The sequence below is a fragment of the Berghia stephanieae genome, chromosome 4 (assembly GCF_034508935.2).
Source record: "Berghia stephanieae isolate SIO BIC M18660-M18661 chromosome 4, UCSD_Bste_1.3, whole genome shotgun sequence".
Classification (NCBI taxonomy): domain Eukaryota; kingdom Metazoa; phylum Mollusca; class Gastropoda; order Nudibranchia; family Aeolidiidae; genus Berghia; species Berghia stephanieae.
The window spans coordinates 89,776,920-89,800,373 of NC_088363.1; the positions used below are offsets into that span (position 1 = coordinate 89,776,920).

General features: G+C 34.3%; 1 protein-coding gene across 1 annotated transcript; it reads left to right on the forward strand.

Annotated features, from left to right (window-relative positions):
• The first annotated feature begins 39 nt into the window (after window positions 1-39).
• Window positions 40-21,530, forward strand: LOC144971535 (ufm1-specific protease 2-like). The gene is made up of 14 exons (XM_078912547.1): window positions 40-212; window positions 3,975-4,134; window positions 5,883-6,013; window positions 6,468-6,675; window positions 7,650-7,885; window positions 8,677-8,761; window positions 11,067-11,218; window positions 11,773-11,875; window positions 12,237-12,386; window positions 16,537-16,715; window positions 17,288-17,386; window positions 17,983-18,085; window positions 19,652-19,776; window positions 20,623-21,530. Exons 1-14 carry the CDS (start codon window positions 180-182, stop codon window positions 20,707-20,709), a joined length of 1,851 nt encoding a protein of 616 aa, XP_078768673.1. The 5' UTR covers window positions 40-179; the 3' UTR covers window positions 20,710-21,530.
• Window positions 21,531-23,454: the final 1,924 nt, after the last annotated feature.

A 23,454-nucleotide genomic window follows, 5' to 3' on the forward strand; every position in this document is an offset into this window, starting at 1 on the left:
TTCGATTTCATGATTTAGGCGAGTAACCTCCCTTGCGTTAACACGAAATGAAAATGAAAGTTGATTAGCCTAGTTTGATGGGTGGAGGAAATCAAGACTCATTCACACAGACGTCCCATGACATTTTACAACCCATTTATGTTTAATCATTTAGAATACATATACATATAAGTGTCAGGATGACTGTTATTATTTCACATCAACTGAATGAGGTGAACATAACAGTGCTTTGCAATCCAGTTTTTGTAGTCTTCTTTGAGACTACTGACAGCTGTTCTGTTACTGTTACAGTTACTGACTGTCAACTCTAGATATTACTGTTCAGTTCACTGTTACTGTTACTATTTAAGCTCTACTACTAGATATCTAGATTATATATTTAATTTATCGAATTCTAATTCTAGAATTATTAGAACCTTTACTGTCTGTCTGCACTCTGATCACTGATACCTCAATCAAGGGTTTTCTTTCGGCTGTGATTAGGCAGTTTAGTAAGCAGCAGCAGTGGCAGTCAAATTTTGACCCAACTCGCCCATAGGAAAGTTGTGACCGAAAATTGCCGTTCGCGTTTTGGGGGGTTCAATTAAAGATGCATAACTTCGTTGTAAAGAGGAATATCGCAGATATTTTGATATCATTATTTTCGTCTTTCAATTTCCTTTTAAATGGTGCCAATTAAGGAAAAATCCATTTATAATTCCAGAAGTTATATGAAGTTAAAATTTGGCAATTTTCAAATGCATTTATTTTTTTATTTACCGCGTGTGTTTTTAAAAATTAAACGCTTGTTTTTAGAATAACATCTAAACTTTATTCATGCCAAATTTCAGGGCTCTATATCGATGCGCAGACACTTTTTAACTCTGCGCCGAAATGCCTTGTTTACATTATCTTCTCATCATGGCTGCCGGACGATATCGATATTCATATCGATATTTTAAATTTAGTTATGTATTATGTTAAATTTAGTCCATAATATTTTCAGTACTATATATTTGCTATGTTTTTATTTTGAATACATACTTTCCAACTTTATTTATAGGCATTTTATAGTTTTTGTTTTAAAAGTTCGTATATTTCTTCTCTTTGTGAAATCCGATATTAATAATATCGATATTTTAAACATACCAATTGCTTTAATTTAATTAAATTTTACTTTGCCATCAAGTCATCAAGTTTCTTTCCCATATGTTTAGATATGTTTATCATTTGTATCCATATTCTAAAGGCCTTAGCCTTAATAATTATTATGGTAAGAAGTTCTATTAGTTTTGACACCCCCATACATTGAGAGAGAAGGGGGGAGGGGGTGGGGGGATAAAATTATATTAATTGTCAGTTCAAATGATGTAATAGCAATAAACCCAAAGTGGTTCAGCAGAATTTTTTAAAGTATTAAAAGCCAGAACTTTCCTTCTAATTAGGTATAATAGGGAATCTGTTTCAATTTATTTGAACTTTTTCAATCTACCATTTTATTTATATGCAATTAAATTGCCATAGGTAAATATAAACTCATTATGTCATTACACAACATGTTTATATCTTTTCATTTATTTAAATACTCTCAAACCCTTTTTTATTCTCTATGTATTAATTAGAAGAGGGGATTATTTGCAATTGTTTCAGTGAGATATTGGGGATAAATCCAAAAGTGATAGAGCAAATTGTTTCTTACGTCTAGCCGAGTTTTTGATTATGTAACATTTGCGTCATATTATGTAATAATGTGTTAATTTGAAATGTTTATCTTCCTCTTTATAAATGTAAATGCATTGTCCTCGATAAGACGAACATTTTGGTATACAATATATGATAAGAACTCCATATTGACTGTTTTAACCATTTTTTATTAACATCACGCGATTTCGGTCACAACTTTGCAATGGTAATTTTGGGGTAAAAATCGGTCTGAAATTTCAGACTTTGAACTGCCGTAACTACATTTCTAATCAAGATACAAACAAAATTCAAACTGTTTTGTAATCTGTGTTGCCAGCTCTTTCATATGACATTGGTTTCAAGTGTGTGAGGTACATTTAGAATTTCTATTAAACTCCCTACTGTGATTATCCCCAGACACCTGTCTGGGGATAATGGCAATGGAAATTCGTTATGCGTCGACTTCGAAGTGGGTGTCATGGCCGAATGGTTTAGTCGTCTGCCCTGGAACTTTTACCAGAATCGACGTTGTGGGTTCGAATCCTGGTTCCGCCACTTTTTTTTTTTTTTTAATTTTTTTGTTGTTGTACGAGTCTATTCTTTTCCCCTTTTTGTTTGGCCTTTTGTTCCGTCTCTGAGCATGGATTTCTAAAAATTGTTTTTATTTTAAAAAAATTATTGTTTTTTTTTTTTTTCTCCTCTATCTGACCATTTGGTCGCTCTCTGAATATTTCTGTTTATGTGCTTTTTAATTATTTATTCTTTTTAGACACTTTTTGAGATCGGAGTGGGGACGAATATGACAATTTGCTAGAAACTAGAAAGGAACCAAGAGAGAGGGGGAGAGAGAGAGAGAGAGAGTTTAAAAAAAAAAAGAATTAAGGAAAGTTAATAAAATATCTATAAAAACATAAAATCAACCAACATTAAATCAGTTGTTACTAAATATACACAATATGCGTCGACTTCGAAGTGGGTGTCATGGCCGAATGGTTTAGTCGTCTGCCCTGGAAGTTTTACCAGAATCGACGTTGTGGGTTCAAATCCTAGTTCCGCCACTATTTTTTATTTTTTATTTTTTTACATTCCGTCTTCTTTTTACAGAACGGTGCAAGGGATAAATGTCCATCCATCCTCCCCCCACCTCTTTTTTTAAAACTCTCTACTCTCTCTCTCTCTCTCTCTCTCTCTCTCTCTCTCTCTCTCTCTCTCTCTCTCTCTCTCTCTCTGGGGTGTCTGGGGATAATGAAAGCCCAGCCTTTTCGTTATCCCCAGACAAGTATACAACTACAACGCCGTGGCTATTATTACAGTCCTGTGTCGTAAAGATGGTTTGTGGGGCTATTATTACATTGAAACGGCGTCGCTCGCCTATAATTAAAAAAAAGGCAAGAAAGACTTCTACTAGAATCGAAGCCAATTGTGGGGGGGGGGGGGGGAGAACGATTACCTCTATATGCTTACTTAACAGTACTTGTTTGTTATGCCCCACAAGTGGACAAGAGTGAAGACGTGAAATAAATCTTTTATGAGAAGCTAAATCAAACAGTATAAGAACCTTCAAAACATTTTGTACCAATAATGCTTCATGACCTAAACACAAAAGTTGGACGAGATAATGACTGTAAAAATAGCCCAGAGAACCATGTTTGTGAAATAAATCTTTTATGAGAAGCTAAATCAAACAGTATAAGAACCTTCAAAACATTTTGTACCAATAATGCTTCATGACCTAAACACAAAAGTTGGACGAGATAATGACTGTAAAAATAGCCCAGAGAACCATGTTTGTGAAATAAATCTTTTATGAGAAGCTAAATCAAACAGTACAAGAACCTTCAAAACATTTTGTACCAATAATGCTTCAAAATAGCCCAGAGAACCATCTTTACAGACCGTTGTGGGTCCTGAGGTTTGCCCTTCTTGTTGACAGGTATTACCAAATGTTGACATGTGGGACTGGGGCCATTGTATAGAGAGATCTGCCTCAAAAAGACATTTCTAAAACGTAACCTTTCTAAAAAGTAACAAACCAATTCTCAGCCCACTTCGGCATTACATTATTGCACAGTGATTTTTTGAAGTACTTTCTCTTTATTATATATGACTACCATGTGTGCTTTCTTTAAATGTATAATTTTTTTCACTCGTTACTTTATCAGGAAATAATCATTATTCACACAGACTTGCATGAACGCATAAAGTTCAACCTAATAAAGTATACAAGAAGTTATAATAATCTCCATTTTTAAAATGCATCAATATTTTGTATTTATTTTTAATGTGGTTTTTTTTTTCTTCAATAATTTCAGGCTATCAAAAATTTTCCATGGAAAGGATCTGGTTTAAATGGATTTCTGATTGGACAAAATGAGGACCCTTCAACCATCTTGGCAGTGTGGCAGACTGCAATTGTAGATGTCTCTGAAATTGGACAAGATATCGATCACTGCCTCTCCTGCTTTCCATGTGGTTGGTGATAAACTAAATGCTTAATTAGATTTTGAAAATGATTATGTATTTATAACCGTTTCAGTTTGAATATGGAGAGTTAGCTTGATTAATAAAAAAAAGTTATAGCCTCTCAAAAATGGACCCAGAAGCAAATCTGATTTTGACGCGTTTTGAGACAAAATTTTTAAATATTGTAAAAAATTCAAATATCCATATTCTGAACTGAAAATTTGTTTTCTTCATGTCTCATAAGTATCTTCAATTGAGCCAAGTTTGAGGAAAATCAAAAGGGGTGTGGTTCCCAATTTCCGAAAATTTGGTCCACTTGACATGGAATGGCCCAGTATGAGTTATATTATATTTAAGCCCGAGAAGAATATTTGTTTGAATTTAATGTCTAATGATATAGCCTACTACTACCACTACTAACAATTTGAAATTCATAATCAAAGGCTCCAAAACTATAAATCACTTCAAAAATACCATTGATATGGAGCTCCATGATATAAAATATGTATTTGATGAATGATTGTTTATTATTATATTTTTATTGTTCTGCATTACTATCCTCGAAATGTTTGATCATATCAGTGTAGGGAATATTTGACCTTTGTTCCTATCACAGGTAATTCAAACGTCCCTTGATCTAAGCAATCCTTACCATGATATCTTGTGGCATACATGTACACTGCAGTCCACTTTAGATAAAGTCCTGGGGACCAGGAAAAAAGTGTATCTAATCCAAGGTTTAGCTTATCCAAAACTCAAGGGGGACAACCCTTCAGTGACACATATGTTTAATCTATTTGTATTAGTTATCCTCCTTTAATAAATACATATCTCCAGAAAGTCAACCCAGCTTCCTGTTAAGCTTGGCTAAACTAAACAGTGTTATGGGGCGTCGTGCTTGTATATTTCATCGAATCTTTGCAAACACTACACACTTGACTAATAAAGCCTGTGTGTTGTTTCTAGATCGTGTCAAGTGAATGGATTATACATTGAATAGAATGGGAGATGGGGGTGGTGGAGGGATGATTGTCTAACTATTCCAGTCCCAGCCGTGCAGATCCAGATTGATGAGTTTCTCTTATCCAGACTAGGTCACAGACGGAGTTTATCTTAAACGTTTTAAATTACTAATGATTTAGAGCAGTAAAATCGGGACCAGCCTCAGAGTTTATTTTAAGCGAGAGTTTATCTTAAGTGAACTGCAATGTATACACATTGTAGTTTTCTATTCAATTGGTCAATCATTTTTTTCTATTTCATTGTTTAAACTTTCTGTTGTTTCTCACATATTTCAGTAGTCATTGTTTAGTTTGGTGTTTTTTGTTTTTTTTTTGGGGGGGGGGGGGGGGGTTTGGGTTTTTTTCTTTAAACAAACAAACAAACAGTCATACAGTTATTTTTCTACCTTATTTTTCCATCCACTGGTACTTGATAAGTGAGTGGAGCAGGCACTTATGTTGATTAGAGATGAAGATAGTAGGTAAGTGCCAGAAGACAATAGAGAATAATAAAATTTTCGCAGCGGTGATGGGGGTTTGAAGTCGTGGATAGCTCATACGGTAGAGTCATGCTCTCACCGGCCAGGCGGAGTTGTCGTACCAGTAAGGTCACGGGTTCAAACTCCCATCACCTCCGCGAAAATTTGTTTATTCTCTATTGTCTTCTGGCACATTCCTACTCACTTCATCTCTTGTTGTTGTTTCAGCACTCTTTGTGCGGTATTCATTGATTTGTCTATATTTTTCTGTTTCCAGGTAAAGATATCATTGGGATTGTAGTGGTGGCATCGGGCAGTTTGGCCACTTCTTTTCAATCTGGAAACATTAGCTTTGAAGGAATGGAGCAAGACATGTCCCGATCATTTGGCTCTATAGAGTCCTTATTGGTATGATTTAAGAAGAGAAGTGTGTCTTGACACAAATCCATACAAACACACACACACACACACACACACACAGAGAGAGAGAGAAGAGAGAGACACACACACACACACACACACACAGAGAGAAGAGAGAGGGAGAGAGAGACTCACACTCACAGAGAGAGAGAGAGAGAGAGAGAGAGAGAGAGAGACCCACTTTACCACATATTATAGAGAAGTCATTTACTTGAGATTTTAAAGATTTAAAACCCGAGGGGAGTCATTATAAACCCTTATTTTACTTTTTTTATATAATAATTTTTATAGTTGACATATATAAGATTTATTTTAAGGTGACTGACAGGTAAAGAAGATGGATTCTTTAACTTTATCTCCATTTTTGGAAATCATTTTCTCTATGCAGCCTTTAGAGAGAAAAAAAAATCGTTTGATTTATTGTTTGAATTCGTTTATACAGGAGACATTGGATCGTGAATCTGTCGTTGTGATGTGCCTGTGTGGGTCAAATATATCCTCATCAAAAGAATGGAATACATTTTTTGTTTCTCTAACAAAATCTGATGTAAAACAATTGGATGTAGATCACGGTACCATATTTGATTCAGCTGTGCGAATGCGTCTCAAGGCTGATATCCCTATTCTTTTGTCCACACCAGGGCAACAAGGTAACTTACAATATTAACTTGGTGACAAATGTTTAGTTTGATTTCCATTATTTTGCCTTGTTAGATCTTTAAGCCAATTTCTGTCTTTCTTTGAACTGACATTGACTCTCTTTGACATCCTTAGATTCCAATTTCTGATCACCTATGGTCCATTTCCAATCTTGTGCACCTTTGGAAGCCTCACATTTTGCTTCTCTTAACGTTATATTGTGGGTCCTGATAGCTCAGTTGGTAGAGCGCTTGCTTGACACACAAAGGGACTGTGATAGATCCAGGGTGCGGTTGAGATTTTTTTAAAAAACCCTGTCGATTGGGAATCTGGTTCTATTAGATCTGCATACCTGCCTACTTTTACGGATCGTCCGTAATTCTTACGGAAATTAGGTAACAATTTCGGACATACGAAAATGGAAGAAATATTACGGATTTTGATTTCCTAGCAATTTGGTTGTAGTGTTGGAGAAATATTTTTTTTCATTTAAGTTCCCGCAGTTATCAAAGAAAAGAAAAAGTTCCTTTAAAGTTATAAAGGCTGCTGCTCAGTTCACGCCCATGATAGCTTAATCGATTGCCAGCTCGTAATGGTAGAGGTCAACAACATTTATTTTACGTATAGAAGGTTGTAGATACGCAGTATTTAAAAATTTGTTGTTGTTGTTGTTGTTGTTAATTGGTGGAGTATTACTAAAATTGTACCATTTATTACGGATGACTTTTGTGTTGGCTACTGATTTTGAAATGTTCAAGTAGACAGGTATGGATCTGGTGGGAAGTTCTTTGCGATACACTTGTGTCCTATTCAAAGGATAACAAGCAATTGTCTGTTTCATGCTAAAGAACCGGGGATAAACTCCAGCTCCATGGCTATGTAGGACTACTTTTTTTATACATCATATTTTAAAATAAAATAGATGACATGATGCTATTTATATATATATATATATTTTTTTTTTTTTTTTGTCCCTGCTCTACAGGTACAAATTGGTCATGCCAGATACAAGAGGAGTGTACTAAACTTCAAAATTCTGTCCTGGCACACAATTTTGCATTTGGCTTCGACAGTAACAGGGCATTGATTTATAAGGGAGGCATGTCTCTTGGCACAAACTTCAGAAACTGGAAAATTGTCAAAGATATCAAAAAGTATTTGAAAGATGCTGCGGAACAAAGAGAAGAGGAACTAGTCAGATCAAGCAATAAATCTGTTCAGGTAGGAAAGCTATTGTTATATGTTATGAAAATAATAATCCATTTTATTTAATATGTAATAATTGGGCAAATCCTCAAAGTGCTTTAAGGCGTTTCACATATACAGACATTAGCTAACACAAAACACAAATACTATAACTACTAAAACTTGTCTGAATAGGAAAAAGTTTCCTAAAATTTCTGAGTGTGGGGGCATCTTTGATTTCGTTATATAATTTGTTCCATACTTTTGGACCCTGACAGAGAATAATTTTTCTTCGAGAGAGAGTGTACAAATGGAATCATTAATCAGTCTTCATTTTGGGATTGTGTTGATCTGACAGGTGTGTACAATTCAAGAGGCTTAGAGAGATAAGATGGGCACAGAACTTACTCCAAAGACCATAAAAGAGAAATATTTTTGCTGAAAAGATTGTCAATCCACAAAATGAAATTAAAATTGTTGTGAATATTAAGCATTTAGTTTTGTTTCATAGATTTTCCTTTCTCGGAAGCTTAGTATTTCAAATGCTTCATTGCATGCTGTCGTTTAAAAATGAGAGGGCTGCCTTTTGAATGCACAAGAAAAATGAAGTAAATTGAACTGTTTATTAGAGAGAAAAAAAACTCATTAACACACATAAGATGCCGTTCATGCAAATTGTTACATGAAAATAATAATAATGATGATGATGATGATACTAATACTAATTAATAATAATAATAATAATAATAATAATAATAATAATAATAATGTACTTTATACATCCAATAGGAAATTTTTGGAAAATTATGCACTTTCTCCTTTTACAGAAACCCATAGAAGTATCATTACTGCAGGTAGGATCTGACTCGAGGGATGATCCTAGCCATGGTCCTATTATTGCTCACAAAAAGGGTAAGTCAATAATACTGAATATATCTTGAATACAAAGAATTCCAAAAAAGCTGAAATTAATGATTATTACTACTACTACTTACTACTACTACTACTACTACTTACTACTACTACTACTACTTACTACTGCTACTACTACCACTACTACTACTACTACTACCACTACCACTTCTACTACTACTACTACTTACTACTACTACTACTACTTACTACTACTACTACTACTTACTACTACTACTACTACTACTACTACTACTACTACTACTACCACTACCACTAACACTTCTTCTACTACTACTACTACTACTACTACTACTACTACTACTACTACTACTTCTACTACTACTACTACTACTACTACTACTACTACTACTACTACTACTACTACTACCACTACCACTTCTTCTACTACTACTACTACTACTACTACTACTACTACTACTACTACTACTACTACTACTACTACTACTACTACTACTACTACTACCACTACCACTTCTTCTACTACTACTACTAATACTACTACTACTACTACTACTACTACTACTACTACTACTACTACTACCACTTCTTCTACTACTACTACTACTACTACTACTACTACTACTACTACTACTACTACTACTACTACTACTACTACTACTACTACTACTACACACTACTACTACTACTACTACTACTACTACTACTACTACTACTACTACTACTACTTCTATTATTATTATTATTGTTATTATTATTATTATTATTATTATTATTATTATTATTATTATTATTATTATGATTATTATTGGGGGTCCTGATAGCTCAGTTGGTAGAGCACTCGCTTCACACACAAAGGCACCAAGATTGATCAGTCGAGATTTTATTCTGACCCCCCCCCCCCCCCCCCCCCTGTCCACCCAGCAGTACTTGGGTAGCTGGGTCTGTTAGATCTGGAGGAAAGTAATGTGTGATAGACTAGCGTCCTATCCAAAGGGTAGCAAGCAATTGCTATTGTCCGTTTCATGCTATCGAAACCGGGATAAACTCTGGCTCCATGGGCCGACTGACTCTGAAGGACTACTTTATTATTATTGTTTTTACTGTTATTATTACTATTATTATTATTATTATTATTATTATTATTATTATTATTATTATTATTATTATTATTATTATTATTATTATTATTATTATTATTATTATTATTATTACTATTATTATTACTATTATTATTATTATTATTATTATTATTATTATTATTATTATTATTATTATTATTATTATTATTATTATTATTATTGTTATTATTATTATTATTATTATTATTGTTATTATTATTATTATTATTATTATTATTATTATTATTATTATTATTATTATTATTATTATTATTATTATTACGAGTGGACAACTCGCAAAATTTGCAGAGAAAGAAAGGCTGTTAGAAACAGGCGGACATCCATTACACTTATTATACTACTGTATTGTATATTTAGATTTGCCGGTAATTCTGTGATCGATGATAAAAATTTAACACTGGCTTTACTGAACAATGTTGATCCCCTACCCTATTTTTTAAAAGAATAGATCATTACTTGATACTATCAAGAGAGATTTTAAATTACATCATCAATTTTTGTTGTGGATATGCTAGATATGCTTAGAATAAATTATACTTGCAATGAAAGGAGCGAGTACTACGATCTAGCAGATTTTGTACATCAGTCTGTAAATTTGCCAGTAATTCTGTGCTTGACGAAATAGATATTACACTGGCTGTTCGGAGCAATGTTGATCCCCAACTCTATTTTTTTTTAGATAATAGATTATCATTATTATTCTATGATTTATTCAAAGTTAAAAAAATAATAATATGTGAAATTGATATCCCAATGATTATTTTTGACGTTGTCTAGAGATAGTGTTTATTTATATCTCATCAAAGCTACTTAGGAAATGGCAAATTCATTTTATGGCTTCTATATGCGGAAACAAAGGGTGAAAGAAAACTGTTTCAGTCACTCTAACTAGTAATCTGGTTGAAATTTATCTTTGGTTGCCGATGTCTAAGAAAAAGCAGAAATTTAGGTTGTATGTGCAAGAGGGTTTACAAATCAGATGCGTTTCCTCTTTTCTTAGTTAAGATGAATAAACCAAATGAGATAATGTGGTAGTGGCGTAGTTAAGATGAATAAACATCTGTTTTTGTAAGTAAATTTTTGTTGATAAAGGGGAAACCCGAAACGTTCATTTGATTTGTTTTTGTAATTAAATTGAAACTTACATTCAATTTCACATTATTATTTATCTTTTCTCTTAGGTACATTTTCATCAGTGAAATTAAATCTCCCCATTGACATTCTCGTGGAAGTCAAAGAAGATTTAGCCATACAGAAACTCTACAAGATGTTCATTGAAGCAGTTTCAAGGCAGATTGCGGCATTTGAGAAATGCTTAGAAGGTTTTTGCCAGGTTTGATTTTTTCTTTTCTTTTTTTGTTATTTAAAAAAAATTTAGATAAAAAAATAATTTATTATTTATGTACTTTCCCTCCTCCTCCTCCCCCTAATACACCTCCCCCTCCTCTTCCTCTTCCTTTTTGTGGGACTTCTGCACTTATGATTCATTTCATTTACAGTTTCTAGATTTAATTGTGCCTGTTATCCATTTTTCAAAAACTGAATTTTCCTCTGCATCTATATATCGATGGTCAAGCAGATCAAACCTCTGAAGTTTCAATTTTCACGATTGGCGGATTAAAACTCTGAAGTCTACAGATGAGCTTTGCACACCATGTTTTATTTAATTTTTGGCGGATCAGACCTCTGCAGTCTTCAGTCTATGAGATAATAGGGTTTAATTTTTTTTTAAATTTATTTTGATATGAGATGCACTCCCTCTCAAAAAGGAATTTTTAAAAAATATTTTTTTGATATAGAACTCATTAAAAAGCGCACTCGCAATAATTCTGATTTAAAAAAATTTTCTTCTTTAAAAATTTTTTTTTTATCAAAATCATATTTCAGTGTGACCAAGTGTTTTCCCCACAAGTTTATCATTTCAAACCTTCCCTATTAGACACAGCAGTATCCCTTGTGTATCCACGCGAAATGGCTGAGGATGAATTGGGTAAGGACAGATCATAGTTTTCATTCATTTCTGTGTCAGAACCCTGTTTGGATGGTTTTCCTGTTTTCATTTATATCTTTTAACCATTTCTAGTAACCCTTCCTATTCCTATTAATCTGGTGTCTAAATGAAGAAAATTAAGTTTAGAATTTAAATGACCAGAGTTGAAAAATTTGATTTATTTTTTTAAAGTAAAGAAACAAAATTCGCTTCGTTTTATGGAGATATTTATTTTAATTCAAATTCTCAACTTAAGTTTAGAATTTAGTTTCATGTATGAGATTCTCCCTGGCGTATTTCTGTTTTGAGACTTCATCTTTGTTCAACCTTCTCCTTTTTCTTATCTCCTTATTATCTACAGAGAATGAAAGAAAAACATTCCATGATAGATTGCTGTTACCAAAAGACAGACCATGGCTGAGGAAGGCATCAGCTGGAATCTTTTTAAATCCCACCGCCCCTGGAGGTTATCTCATCAATCCACACCTTGGACTCAATGTCCCCAACAGTGGTAAAATTGACTTTTGCACGCTTTGACAAAGTCCTTCAGAGCCAAAAGGCCTGTGAATTTTGTTAATTCTGGTTTCTGTGGAATGAAAAAGACGACCAAATGCTTGCTACTAACTCCACAGGAAACTAGTTTGTAGTAGAGTACATTCTACCTGGTGTAAGGTTATACCCATCAACCAAATTACTGTAAGATAAACTGGTGCAGCAGAAAAATGTTGGGTGTGCAACTGGTCCTCTATTAATTGAGCTACAGCACGCATTTTGGTTCAATTTTCAAATAAAAAATCTTAGATTTGATATTTTAAAAATTGAAGAAATGGAGAAGATTATAGCAAAATATGTTTCAAATTATTTTTCATTTCTCGGACTATGAACCAGCAATTCACTTGATAAAGTTTAGAACGTTCCGACATCATGAAATATATGATTTGGGAATTAAGTGACAGAATAATTTAAAAGATTAACTTCTCCTAAAAGGATATCAACAAGATATGAAGTGAGTAGAAAAGTGCCAGAAGACAATAGAGAATAAAAATTATTCGCGGCGGTGGTGGGGTTCGAACCTGCGACCTTATTGGTACGACAACTCCGCCTGGCAGGTGAGAGCGTGGCTCTACCGTGTGAGCTATCCACGAACACAAAATATTCGTTTCAAACCCAAAGTCATTTCTAGATCCCTCTCTCACCCACTTCTTGAGATCGCCGATTCGTTCACCACCATCGCGAAGTAATTTTGACCAGCAGTTAAGCTTAATAGCCAATATTCTCATCACAAACATATAACATAGAAACGATTGAGACATTGAGTATGCTCCGGTGTATGGGGTGAATTTTTAATTCAGAAAAGTGAGTGGAGCAGGCACTTACCTGCCTCTCACCTGCCAGGCGGAGTTGTCGTACCAATAAGGTCGCAGGTTCGAACCCCACCACCGCCGCGAATAATTTTTATTCTCTATTGTCTTCTGGCACTTTTCTACTCACTTCATATCTTGTTGTTACCAACATAAGTGCCTGCTCCACTCACTTTTCTGAATTAAAATTCACCCCATACACCGGAGCATACTCAATGTCTCAATCGTTTCTATGTTATATGTTTGTGATGAGAATATTGGCTATTAAGCTTAACTGCTGGTCAAAATTACTTCGCGATGGTGGTGAACGAATCGGCGATCTCAAGAAGTGGGTGAGAGAGGGATCTAGAAATGACTTTGGGTTTGAAACGAATATTTTGTGTTCGTGGATAGCTCACACGGTAGAGCCACGCTCTCACCTGCCAGGCGGAGTTGTCGTACCAATAAGGTCGCAGGTTCGAACCCCACCACCGCCGCGAATAATTTTTATTCTCTATTGTCTTCTGGCACTTTTCTACTCACTTCATATCTTGTTGTTACCAACATAAGTGCCTGCTCCACTCACTTTTCTGAATTAAAAATTCACCCCATACACCGGAGCATACTCAATGTCTCAATCGTTTCTATGTTATATGTTTGTGATGAGAATATTGGCTATTAAGCTTAACTGCTGGTCAAAATTACTTCGCGATGGTGGTGAACGAATCGGCGATCTCAAGAAGTGGGTGAGAGAGGGATCTAGAAATGACTTTGGGTTTGAAACGAATATTTTGTGTTCGTGGATAGCTCACACGGTAGAGCCACGCTCTCACCTGCCAGGCGGAGTTGTCGTACCAATAAGGTCGCAGGTTCGAACCCCACCACCGCCGCGAATAATTTTTATTCTCTATTGTCTTCTGGCACTTTTCTACTCACTTCATATCTTGTTGTTACCAACATAAGTGCCTGCTCCACTCACTTTTCTGAATTAAAAATTCACCCCATACACCGGAGCATACTCAATGTCTCAATCGTTTCTATGTTATATGTTTGTGATGAGAATATTGGCTATTAAGCTTAACTGCTGGTCAAAATTACTTCGCGATGGTGGTGAACGAATCGGCGATCTCAAGAAGTGGGTGAGAGAGGGATCTAGAAATGACTTTGGGTTTGAAACGAATATTTTGTGTTCGTGGATAGCTCACACGGTAGAGCCACGCTCTCACCTGCCAGGCGGAGTTGTCGTACCAATAAGGTCGCAGGTTCGAACCCCACCACCGCCGCGAATAATTTTTATTCTCTATTGTCTTCTGGCACTTTTCTACTCACTTCATATCTTGTTGTTACCAACATAAGTGCCTGCTCTAAAAGGATATCACTATCTTATAAATAATACAAAAATTTGCAGAAGATGCCTCAGGCAATCACTATCAATATCAAGAAAACTTTCAATTATTTTTTGGTTATAGCTTTTTTTAGCTTTTTTATTTCATTTTTATTTCTGAGCATTTTTTGATATGGAGAAGAATGATGAAAGCGAAGAAGAAAAATTTAAGTTTTCCTCTTTGTCCTTCAATGCTTTTTATATCACAGTGCAGCTCACTTATAATGACATCCGTTATAGCAACATCCTCTCTAAAGCAACATAGTGTCAAAGTCCTGATTTTTTTCCCTATATATCATTAGTAATAAAAAATCACTATAATGACATACATTTAAGTAAAAACCCTGTATAGTGACATTGGTATGGCGGTAATCGCTGACTACAAATCCACAGTCAAGGAAAAATTTCCGATCCAATGAAAACGTTTGCTCTTCGACCAATGAAATCCTGTAGTCATGGCTATTGAAAAACACTTGATTGGCTGACCAGTGATATCCAGTCCCCTCCAGACCAGTTGATACTGGAATTTTCATTAGCCGAGGCAAAACATGACAAAAACCCAGCTTACTTTGCGCTTTGCATTATACAAACATTCACTAGCCAGTCGACCGTTGTGGCGTGAGTGAACTCCATGGTAGTTGACAAGCTAGTGAATGCTCCACATCAAAGGAACACGTCTCAGTTATAAGATAATGCATTATTGACCCGCTGTCTGTATCTCTGATTGCTGATCACACTCACGAATACGAAAATGATCTAATCGCTGATCACAATACTATCAAACATCTTTTTCTAACAAGTTGAAGAGAAAAGTGCTGACTATAATACCTTTGGCTTGTGAGCTAGCATCACCTCACTCGACCAGTGAGTGAATGCTTCCATTTAAGCTAGCTTTTTGTTTTGCTTTGCATCACTTATGGAACAGACGTCAGAGATTCCCCATAACTTGACCATGATCATCAAGAACCGAGAGAAAATCAAACAGTGTGAGTTTGAACCACTGAGTTGAGTGATCAAAACACAGATGTCAGGTGAGGATAATAGTAGACAAGCTACTAGGAATAAAGAGTTTTTAAGCAAGTATTGACTGGCTCTCGTCGTTTCAAGAAGCAACACGACACTCTTGTCAAAGTAACTTACTTCAGCTAAAATGGCCACAATACATGGTTGGAAAGAGATAGCGATAGTCAAGTCCTCTCCCCTCCAGTATTTTTGGTTGCTCTGCTATAACAGCAACCCTCTCTATCAACAGTTTTTTTCTGGTCCCTATGATATTGTTATGGAGGGGTTGCACTGTACTTTTAAATTATAAAATCAATAATAATGACTAACAGGAGTAAGGTACTCAATGTGCTTTAAAGTAATTTTTGATTAAATTACATAACACTAAAAACACTTTTGTTTTCATAAATCTAAATGATCTTAAAACTATTTTAAGTGTATGAACCGCTGAAAGAATCACTGTGATACTTCAATGTACTGCCATATCAGGACAATGGAATTATAGGCAAAGTGATGAATGATACAATCATTTATTGGATATTGCTCCTGTTCTTCATTAAGTTTTTGATAAAAGGATAATAGAAGTGAGCTAGATCAATGTGGGATGGATAACATGGAAAAGAGTTGAAGTGGATAGGGCATGTTATGAAAAAGGAAGTGGGAAACATCAACAGCACTGCCCTACACTGGACACAAAAAGGAAAGAGAAGAAAAGGAAATCCGGGAGCAGCTTGGAGGAGAATAGTAACGGGAGAGATGAGAGAAGCGAGGGAGACCAGGATGGAGCTCACTGAAGATGATGGCCACGGATAGAGGAAGACGGAGGCCCTTTGTAAGTAACAGAGGTTGGCCACGGAGATTGGCACAATAGCAAGGGTTGAGATTCTGATATTTTACAGTACATATTTTTTCATGTATTTTTTTGTTCCATCCAGTGAAGAGTGGTACAGTGTCGACAGTGGAGGGCTATTACAGTTACCACCATTACATGCAAGATAGATTCAATGATGACAAATGGGGTTGTGCTTACCGGTCTCTTCAAACCATCGTCTCCTGGTTCAAGTATCAGGGCTACACCGATAAGAGCATCCCAGGCCACAGGGACATTCAAGAGGTAAGTAGGTGGATGAGACATACCGCGTTCATTTTCTTGTTGATAGTTGTTATAGTTTTGATGGATGTGTAACAATATTGTGGGGTTTTCTAGTGCAAAAACATGGATGGTGGACTCTTGATGTGTCTTATATCTCCCGATTATTATTATTATTTTTATTATTATTATTATTATTATTATTATTATTATTATTATTATTATTATTATTATTATTATTATTGTTATTATTATTATTATTATTATTATTATTATTATTATTATTATTATTGTTATTGTTTATTATTATTATTATTATTATTATTATTATTATTATTATTATTATTATTATTATTACAACTACTACTACTACTACTACTACTACTACTACTACTACTACTACTACTACTACTACTACTACTACTACTACTACTTAGTAGTAGTACTACTACTACTACTACTACTACCACTACTATTACTACTACTACTACTACTACTACTGCTATTGCTGCTACTACTATTACTACTTTTTTATTTGAGGTTTTAAAATATTTTTTTTTGTTTGTTATTAAACATTTTTTTCTCCATTTTTTCAGGCATTATACAAGTGTGGTGACAAAGGAGAAAAGTTTGTTGGCAGCAAACAGTGGATTGGGTCCTTTGAAGTCAGCTATGTCCTCGATCATTTATTAGGAGTACGAATAAATCTAATTCTTTGTGAAACAGTTTGCCATGATCGGTTTATTACCTCATTATAGAAAAAAATCTAGAAACAAGGCATTTTGGATGAATCAGAAATACAATTGGTAATGATCATAATAGTGCTAACAACAGATCTGCAATTGTCTGTACCGATAGATTTTACTTCGCTTATTTGGCCAAGTTTGGCCTTTTTTTACACCAAAGATTTAAAAAAAGGTCATGTTAATAGACAAATTTAGCAATATTTATATATTATTTTAATATTTACCACATGTCGAGCACTTTTCGTACCATATTTGTATCCAACACAATGCAATATTTATATAAATATTTTTATTTGAAACTTGAATCTTTTCCCAAATTTTGTTCAAACTTCATAGATATTGTCGGAAGAATTTTTAAGTTAAGATACAAAAGAGAATTTTTTAATATATAAAATTTAGATTAAGAACGTCATAGATGTGAATTTAGATAAAATGTATATTTTATGGATATGAATCTCTAGCCATACTTAAGGGATTGATAGTAATGAAAGCTAACGAGATGTATTTTATTAAAATCATTTAACGGACTTTTACTTGTATTTCAGGTTTCAAGCAAGTTCATCAATGTAAATTCAGGCGCTGAACTGGCATCCACTGGACAACAACTTCTGTTTCATTTCCAAAGCCAAGGGACTCCAGTCATGATAGGTGTGTGTAATGATTGGTGTGTGTAATGATTGGTGTGTGTAATCTAACTATGGTAAACTCGAGGGGCTTCAGATTGCTCAGTGGATAAGGTATTCCACTTAAATTTGTAGGTCCTGGGTTCGTATCATGTTACTGGCATATTATGTTTCTCCTTGAGCAAGAAAGGGTGCTTCTATTCGACTATGTAATAATATTTGATTCAAATTTTTCCGACAACTGACGGACAGGTTTAGCCAGATCACTACACAATTTAGTCGCCTTCTCTCACTTTGCAACAACAACACACTGCTATTGATGCTTGGGTTATCTTAGGCTTTTAAAAAAAATTTAAATTTATTTATTTGTTTTTTTTTTTTTTTCATTTATTCTTTTTTTTTAGTTAAAAATCCTAAATGCAAATTTCCCCTTGGATGGATATCAGTAATTTAATTTTATTTATTTGTTTTATTGACAATTTAATGATCTCAGGAATTTCAGGAGGGAATAAATTTTTCAGTAAAACTATCCAGCATTTTCTGCTGTCATTTCTTTTATCAATACAGGTAGAGATGATTGGATGATTATTTTTTAGATTGAATTGTGTCGAGTCAAAGGTGCAGCGAAGAAAAGAACGTTGTGTTTGATATTTCATAATCCCAACTATCAGTAAGTTGGTGATTGGATCAAATGAAGAAAACCATTCTATTTATTACTCCCTCCTTCAGAACCGTAGACTTTATTGAAGTAGAATTCATATTGGTTTCATTTGCATGAAGTGGACTGCAAATCTTGCTTGTTACTCTTTTCTTGAAATATTGGTCAATATATTCTCTTTATACAGTCATTTAAAATTGGTATTGTGGACTTGAACAGGAAATAAGTAAACATTTCAAAAAATAGAATAAAAAAAAAAAAATAGCTTAGATTTGAGTTTTTAAACAACCTTGAAGTTAGTTTGGTCTGTGGCTTATTTCCTATCCCCATAATATTGGAGATCACTCACACTCACTCACTATCCAATGTCGTCCTCATTGACGTTGACTGCCTGCACTTTGTGATGACAAATTCCGCCCATTCTCTTCGTCTGTTGACGGTATCATAATCTAGTTCCCTTCCATTCATCTCTGTCCATTCTAGGATGTTTTTTTTTTATAGGTAGGCCTAGGTCTTCCCCTTCTTCAATTGCCTTCCATTTTCCCCTGTATCACATATTTTATCAATATTGGATATAGCCCCACAAAACTTTGATCCTGGGTTCCATGTTATTCAATATACGGTCTATAACTAAAATGATAGCCTTTTTTTTTTTTAAGCTTTTTTTATGGACAAGATTTCTGGGGTTTTTTCATCAATGGTTAGATAGTTAATTAAATTAATATTAAATTGGAAGTAATTGCCATGAAACCAGCTTTCCATTTAAAGCTATCATACGATTAGTATTGTCCGTTTCTTAATACAGAAATTATAAGAAACTATGGCTTCGTGCCTTTTTTCATATTTGAGATAATGTTAAAACAGTTCTATTGTAATTAGTCTATTTGGCATTTTATGTTATAGCAGTTTTATTAATGTCTTTTTCGAATCCAGGTGGCGGTGTACTGGCCCATACAATTCTAGGTGTTGCCTACGATGAGATGACAGGAGACATTGCATTCTTGATCCTTGACCCCCATTATACAGGAGGAGAAGATTTAAAGCTTGTTCAGGATAAGGTTTGTTGTCCTTAGAAACACTAGTGTTCATATCTATGAACCAATCAACAGTTTTTTGTAAATAAAGGCTGTTTTATAAGCTTTAAAGCATATCAGTGTTACAAAAACTCTTCTTGTAGGGAACAACGGTATAAAAGTAACAGAGAAATGCTAACATTTGACTGCATGCCGACTGCCAGTATAAGGTGATTTACTGCTTCTGAGAAGCCAGTTATATTTCCTCTATTTTCTCGTTGTTTAAGGCTGTGTGGAAACACCACAATGCAGCCATGACAAATCATTTTTTTAAACATAATTACGGGAAACAGGCATGGGTGATTGTGGTGGATGAGAAGACGACGCCTTCATACCATATACTTCAGACCTGCCCAAAGTATGCAAGAGAAGGAAAGTATTTTTGGCCTTGCAACCACACCTCTAGAGACTAAGCTATATGGGATCCTGAAAGAACTGAGAAAATTAATGGTGTTATTCCGTTAGATATTCAATAATCATGACAACATGAGGGGGGACGAAGAAGAACAATAACAACAAAATTATATTCTACCTTGTCAAATGCAAACCCTTTATTTGACATAGAGTTGGCAAGAACATCTTTCTCATGGTCCCAATGAGGTAGATAGGGTAAATTCTACCCTCTACATTCTAGAAGATAGTGTTCCATTTGTTTAACCTTAAATTTTACTTACACCACTTTTCTTCTTTTCATTTTGTAAATATTTCTCATTAAGAGGATACGTGAAATATTCTAAGCCAAAATTTGTGACTATCATATACAGTTTACTAGTTGATCCTTTATTATTGTCTATAATATTTTACACATGATATTTTTTTTTCATGCTGCAGGGATGGTGTGGCTGGAAAGATATGAAATTCTGGGATCAAACAGCTCATTACAACATGTGTCTACCGCAAAGACCTACCGTCATTTGATAGTTAATATTCGACTATTATTACAGGCATGGACATTGTATGAGGAAAGGGAAGTGAATAAATTTTAAAATTAAAAAAAAAAATCTCTTGCTTAAAGACAGGATTGTCTTTGGGTTTTTTTTTGTTTTTTTTTGTTGTTTTTTTGTTTGTTTTTTTTTTGGTGTAAAGAAATGAAGTTAATTGAACTGTTCAAATTTATGTTTATGTTTCTTTATTTTTTAAAATCCTTAAAGTGTTAAATTATTCTTTTTTTTGTTATTTCTGGGGTTTATTTTGTTTGTTATCATTGTTCCACTCACCAAGGGTTTTTGCTTGAATATTGATATCAGCATCTAATTGGGATCTCATTTGATAAGAATGTTTTAAGTAATTAACTTTGAACTTTGAAAAAAGCAAAATAAACATGTAGGGATTAGAGACATTTCCGTTTTAAAATGAACAAAGTGGGTAGATGACCACAGCTGTCTTTTGTTTATATCATTTGCCTCACCATTAGCTCATTCAATCCTAGAGATTTTTTCTACTTTTCAGAATTGGAAAAAATGTATTAAAAATGACCATGTACATACATAGATAGTTTTATTCAACTATCATTAACATGTAAAAACAAAAATCATAAGCTTTGATTCTACGCCTATAATTTGTCTCATAAAAATGTAATAAATAGGCATGGGGTAAATGTAACCCGGGTAAACTACGGATATAGTCGGTGTTAGGGTTGAGAGAGTTAAATGTGTGCGTGGACAGAATGAGTTACTTTATTTGCACAACACAAAAGCTCTTTTGGCTAGGATGTTCAGAACCTATTTTGATTGGAAAAATATTGAATGGAAAAAAAAATATAGTGTTTTTATGGGAATCAAATCATTTTGAAGCAGACTTAGTTCTTGCTAGAAATGAATTACTGAATTATTCATTTTTTGTGAGAGTTTTAATCTTTTTTCTTTTTCCCTTTTCTTTTGTAGTTTTTGTATATTGTGGGCCGATGTTTGCAGATTGTAAAAGACTTATAGGCATTTTTTTAAAACATGTTTTTTGTTTAACCAAACATATAGTACTTTTCTTAAACTCGATGTCTTTTTCATCCTCTTCTAGAGGACGTCAAATACACATTGATATCTTTGAAAAAATTTGAGTTTTCTGACTCTCGGATCACATCCTGGTGTAGATGATTGACTTGTATCATCACACAAAACTATTCTCATTTCTTACTTTTGCACTCCATACGCACATTCAATCACAACCCCTTACCTCCTTCTCAAGCCTGAAATCAAGCCAATGAAATGAGCATTTAATTTGAGAGAAAGATGACATGTTTGTGTAAAGCAATAGCTATGCGCGGCTATGTGGTCTAGTGGTATGACACTCGCTTTCGGATCGGAAGGTCCTGGGTTCGAGCCTCGCTCGGCGCATAGTTGAGTCCTTGGAAAAGACTCTTTACTCACATTCTCTCACCGTACTCAGGTGTAAAATGAGTACCTGGCCGTTAACAGCGTTGTCTTTGTCCGAAAAATTGTAATATCGCCTTACAGGCGTCATGTCTCGTCCTACATGTTAAATGTTGCTGTTGACCAGGGACCCCTTGTAAAGCGCATTGATCACGTTAAGTGGATATTGCGCTATATAAATGCTCAATTTTTAAAATTTTTTATTTTTATTTTTTTTTAGGGAATGAGATTAGTGGAAGAGGAGCGTCCCTTGATTGGACGTCACCTTACAGAGAGAACGTCAAAATGGTTTTGCGCATGTGTCTCTCTTTCGGTGAAGTGTCTCATGCCGCACAACCAACATGATGTTCTCTCTCTAATAACTTTTCTGCTCATGACTTCCAATCAAGGGACGCTACTCTTCCGCTAATCTCATTCCCTATTGTCTTTGTCATAAGAATTATTGTCTAACTACTTTATTCTTCCATATTCGACAGGGAGATCACTTTGTGTGTCTTCTATTCCAAATTTTCAGTTTTCCAACTTGCTTCCTGTCTTTGTCTTGGAATAAATTTACTTGGTTTTGTCCCGAGTCAGGCCATAGTTTTTGGCAGAGAGGGAAACAGTCCAAAGGAATAGTTATATATTTCGGGATATGATATATTTTTTCAAATGTGAATCATCTCCCTGTTATGTTCTATTATATATATATTTTTTTGGGTTTTTTTTTAATATATTGAGTGTATTCCTCTTAGTTGTGTCATGTGCTGTGTCTGGGTGAGATTTTAGATGATCTAAATTGTCTGGATGAGATTTTAGATGATCTAAACTAAGTTCATCGATAGTGTATTTTTGGATTAGATATCACATCTGTGTCATATTTGAAACGGTCCCCATTGTCTTACTTTTTCCCATTATCTTTTGATTATAAATCTAGAATTTTTGACTATCCAATTTTTCTCCTTTTTACTCGGGCTGAAATGACCTTTATGTGTCGCATGCACCATAAAACCCGGAAAAAAAAACAGACAAACAAACAAATAAATTGCTTTATTCAATATCTTTTTTTTTCATTTAACCTTTTCTCACCCACTTTTTCAGAGATACTGTAAGATGTTCCGAGCAATTTTGTGATAGTCATTTTGTTGTGTGTTTTTGTTCTTGTTTTAATCTGCTTGTGACATTTTGATTATGAACTTAATGGTGCGAAATTCATTTCACTTTTAATCAACTTGTTAATTTGACTGTGAACTGAATCCTTGTTTTAACATTCTCTCTCTCTCTCTCTCTCTCTCTCTCTCTCTCTCTCTCTCTCTCT

Excerpts from the sequence above, each read along its gene's own strand:
- LOC144971535 (XM_078912547.1), top strand. The coding sequence starts at position 180 with ATGACTGTTATTATTTCACATCAACTGAATGAG. Across the intron at positions 213-3,974 it reads TTTCACATCAACTGAATGAG|GCTATCAAAAATTTTCCATG; the intron begins GTGAACATAACA and ends CAATAATTTCAG. Across the intron at positions 7,886-8,676 it reads CAAGCAATAAATCTGTTCAG|AAACCCATAGAAGTATCATT; the intron begins GTAGGAAAGCTA and ends CTCCTTTTACAG.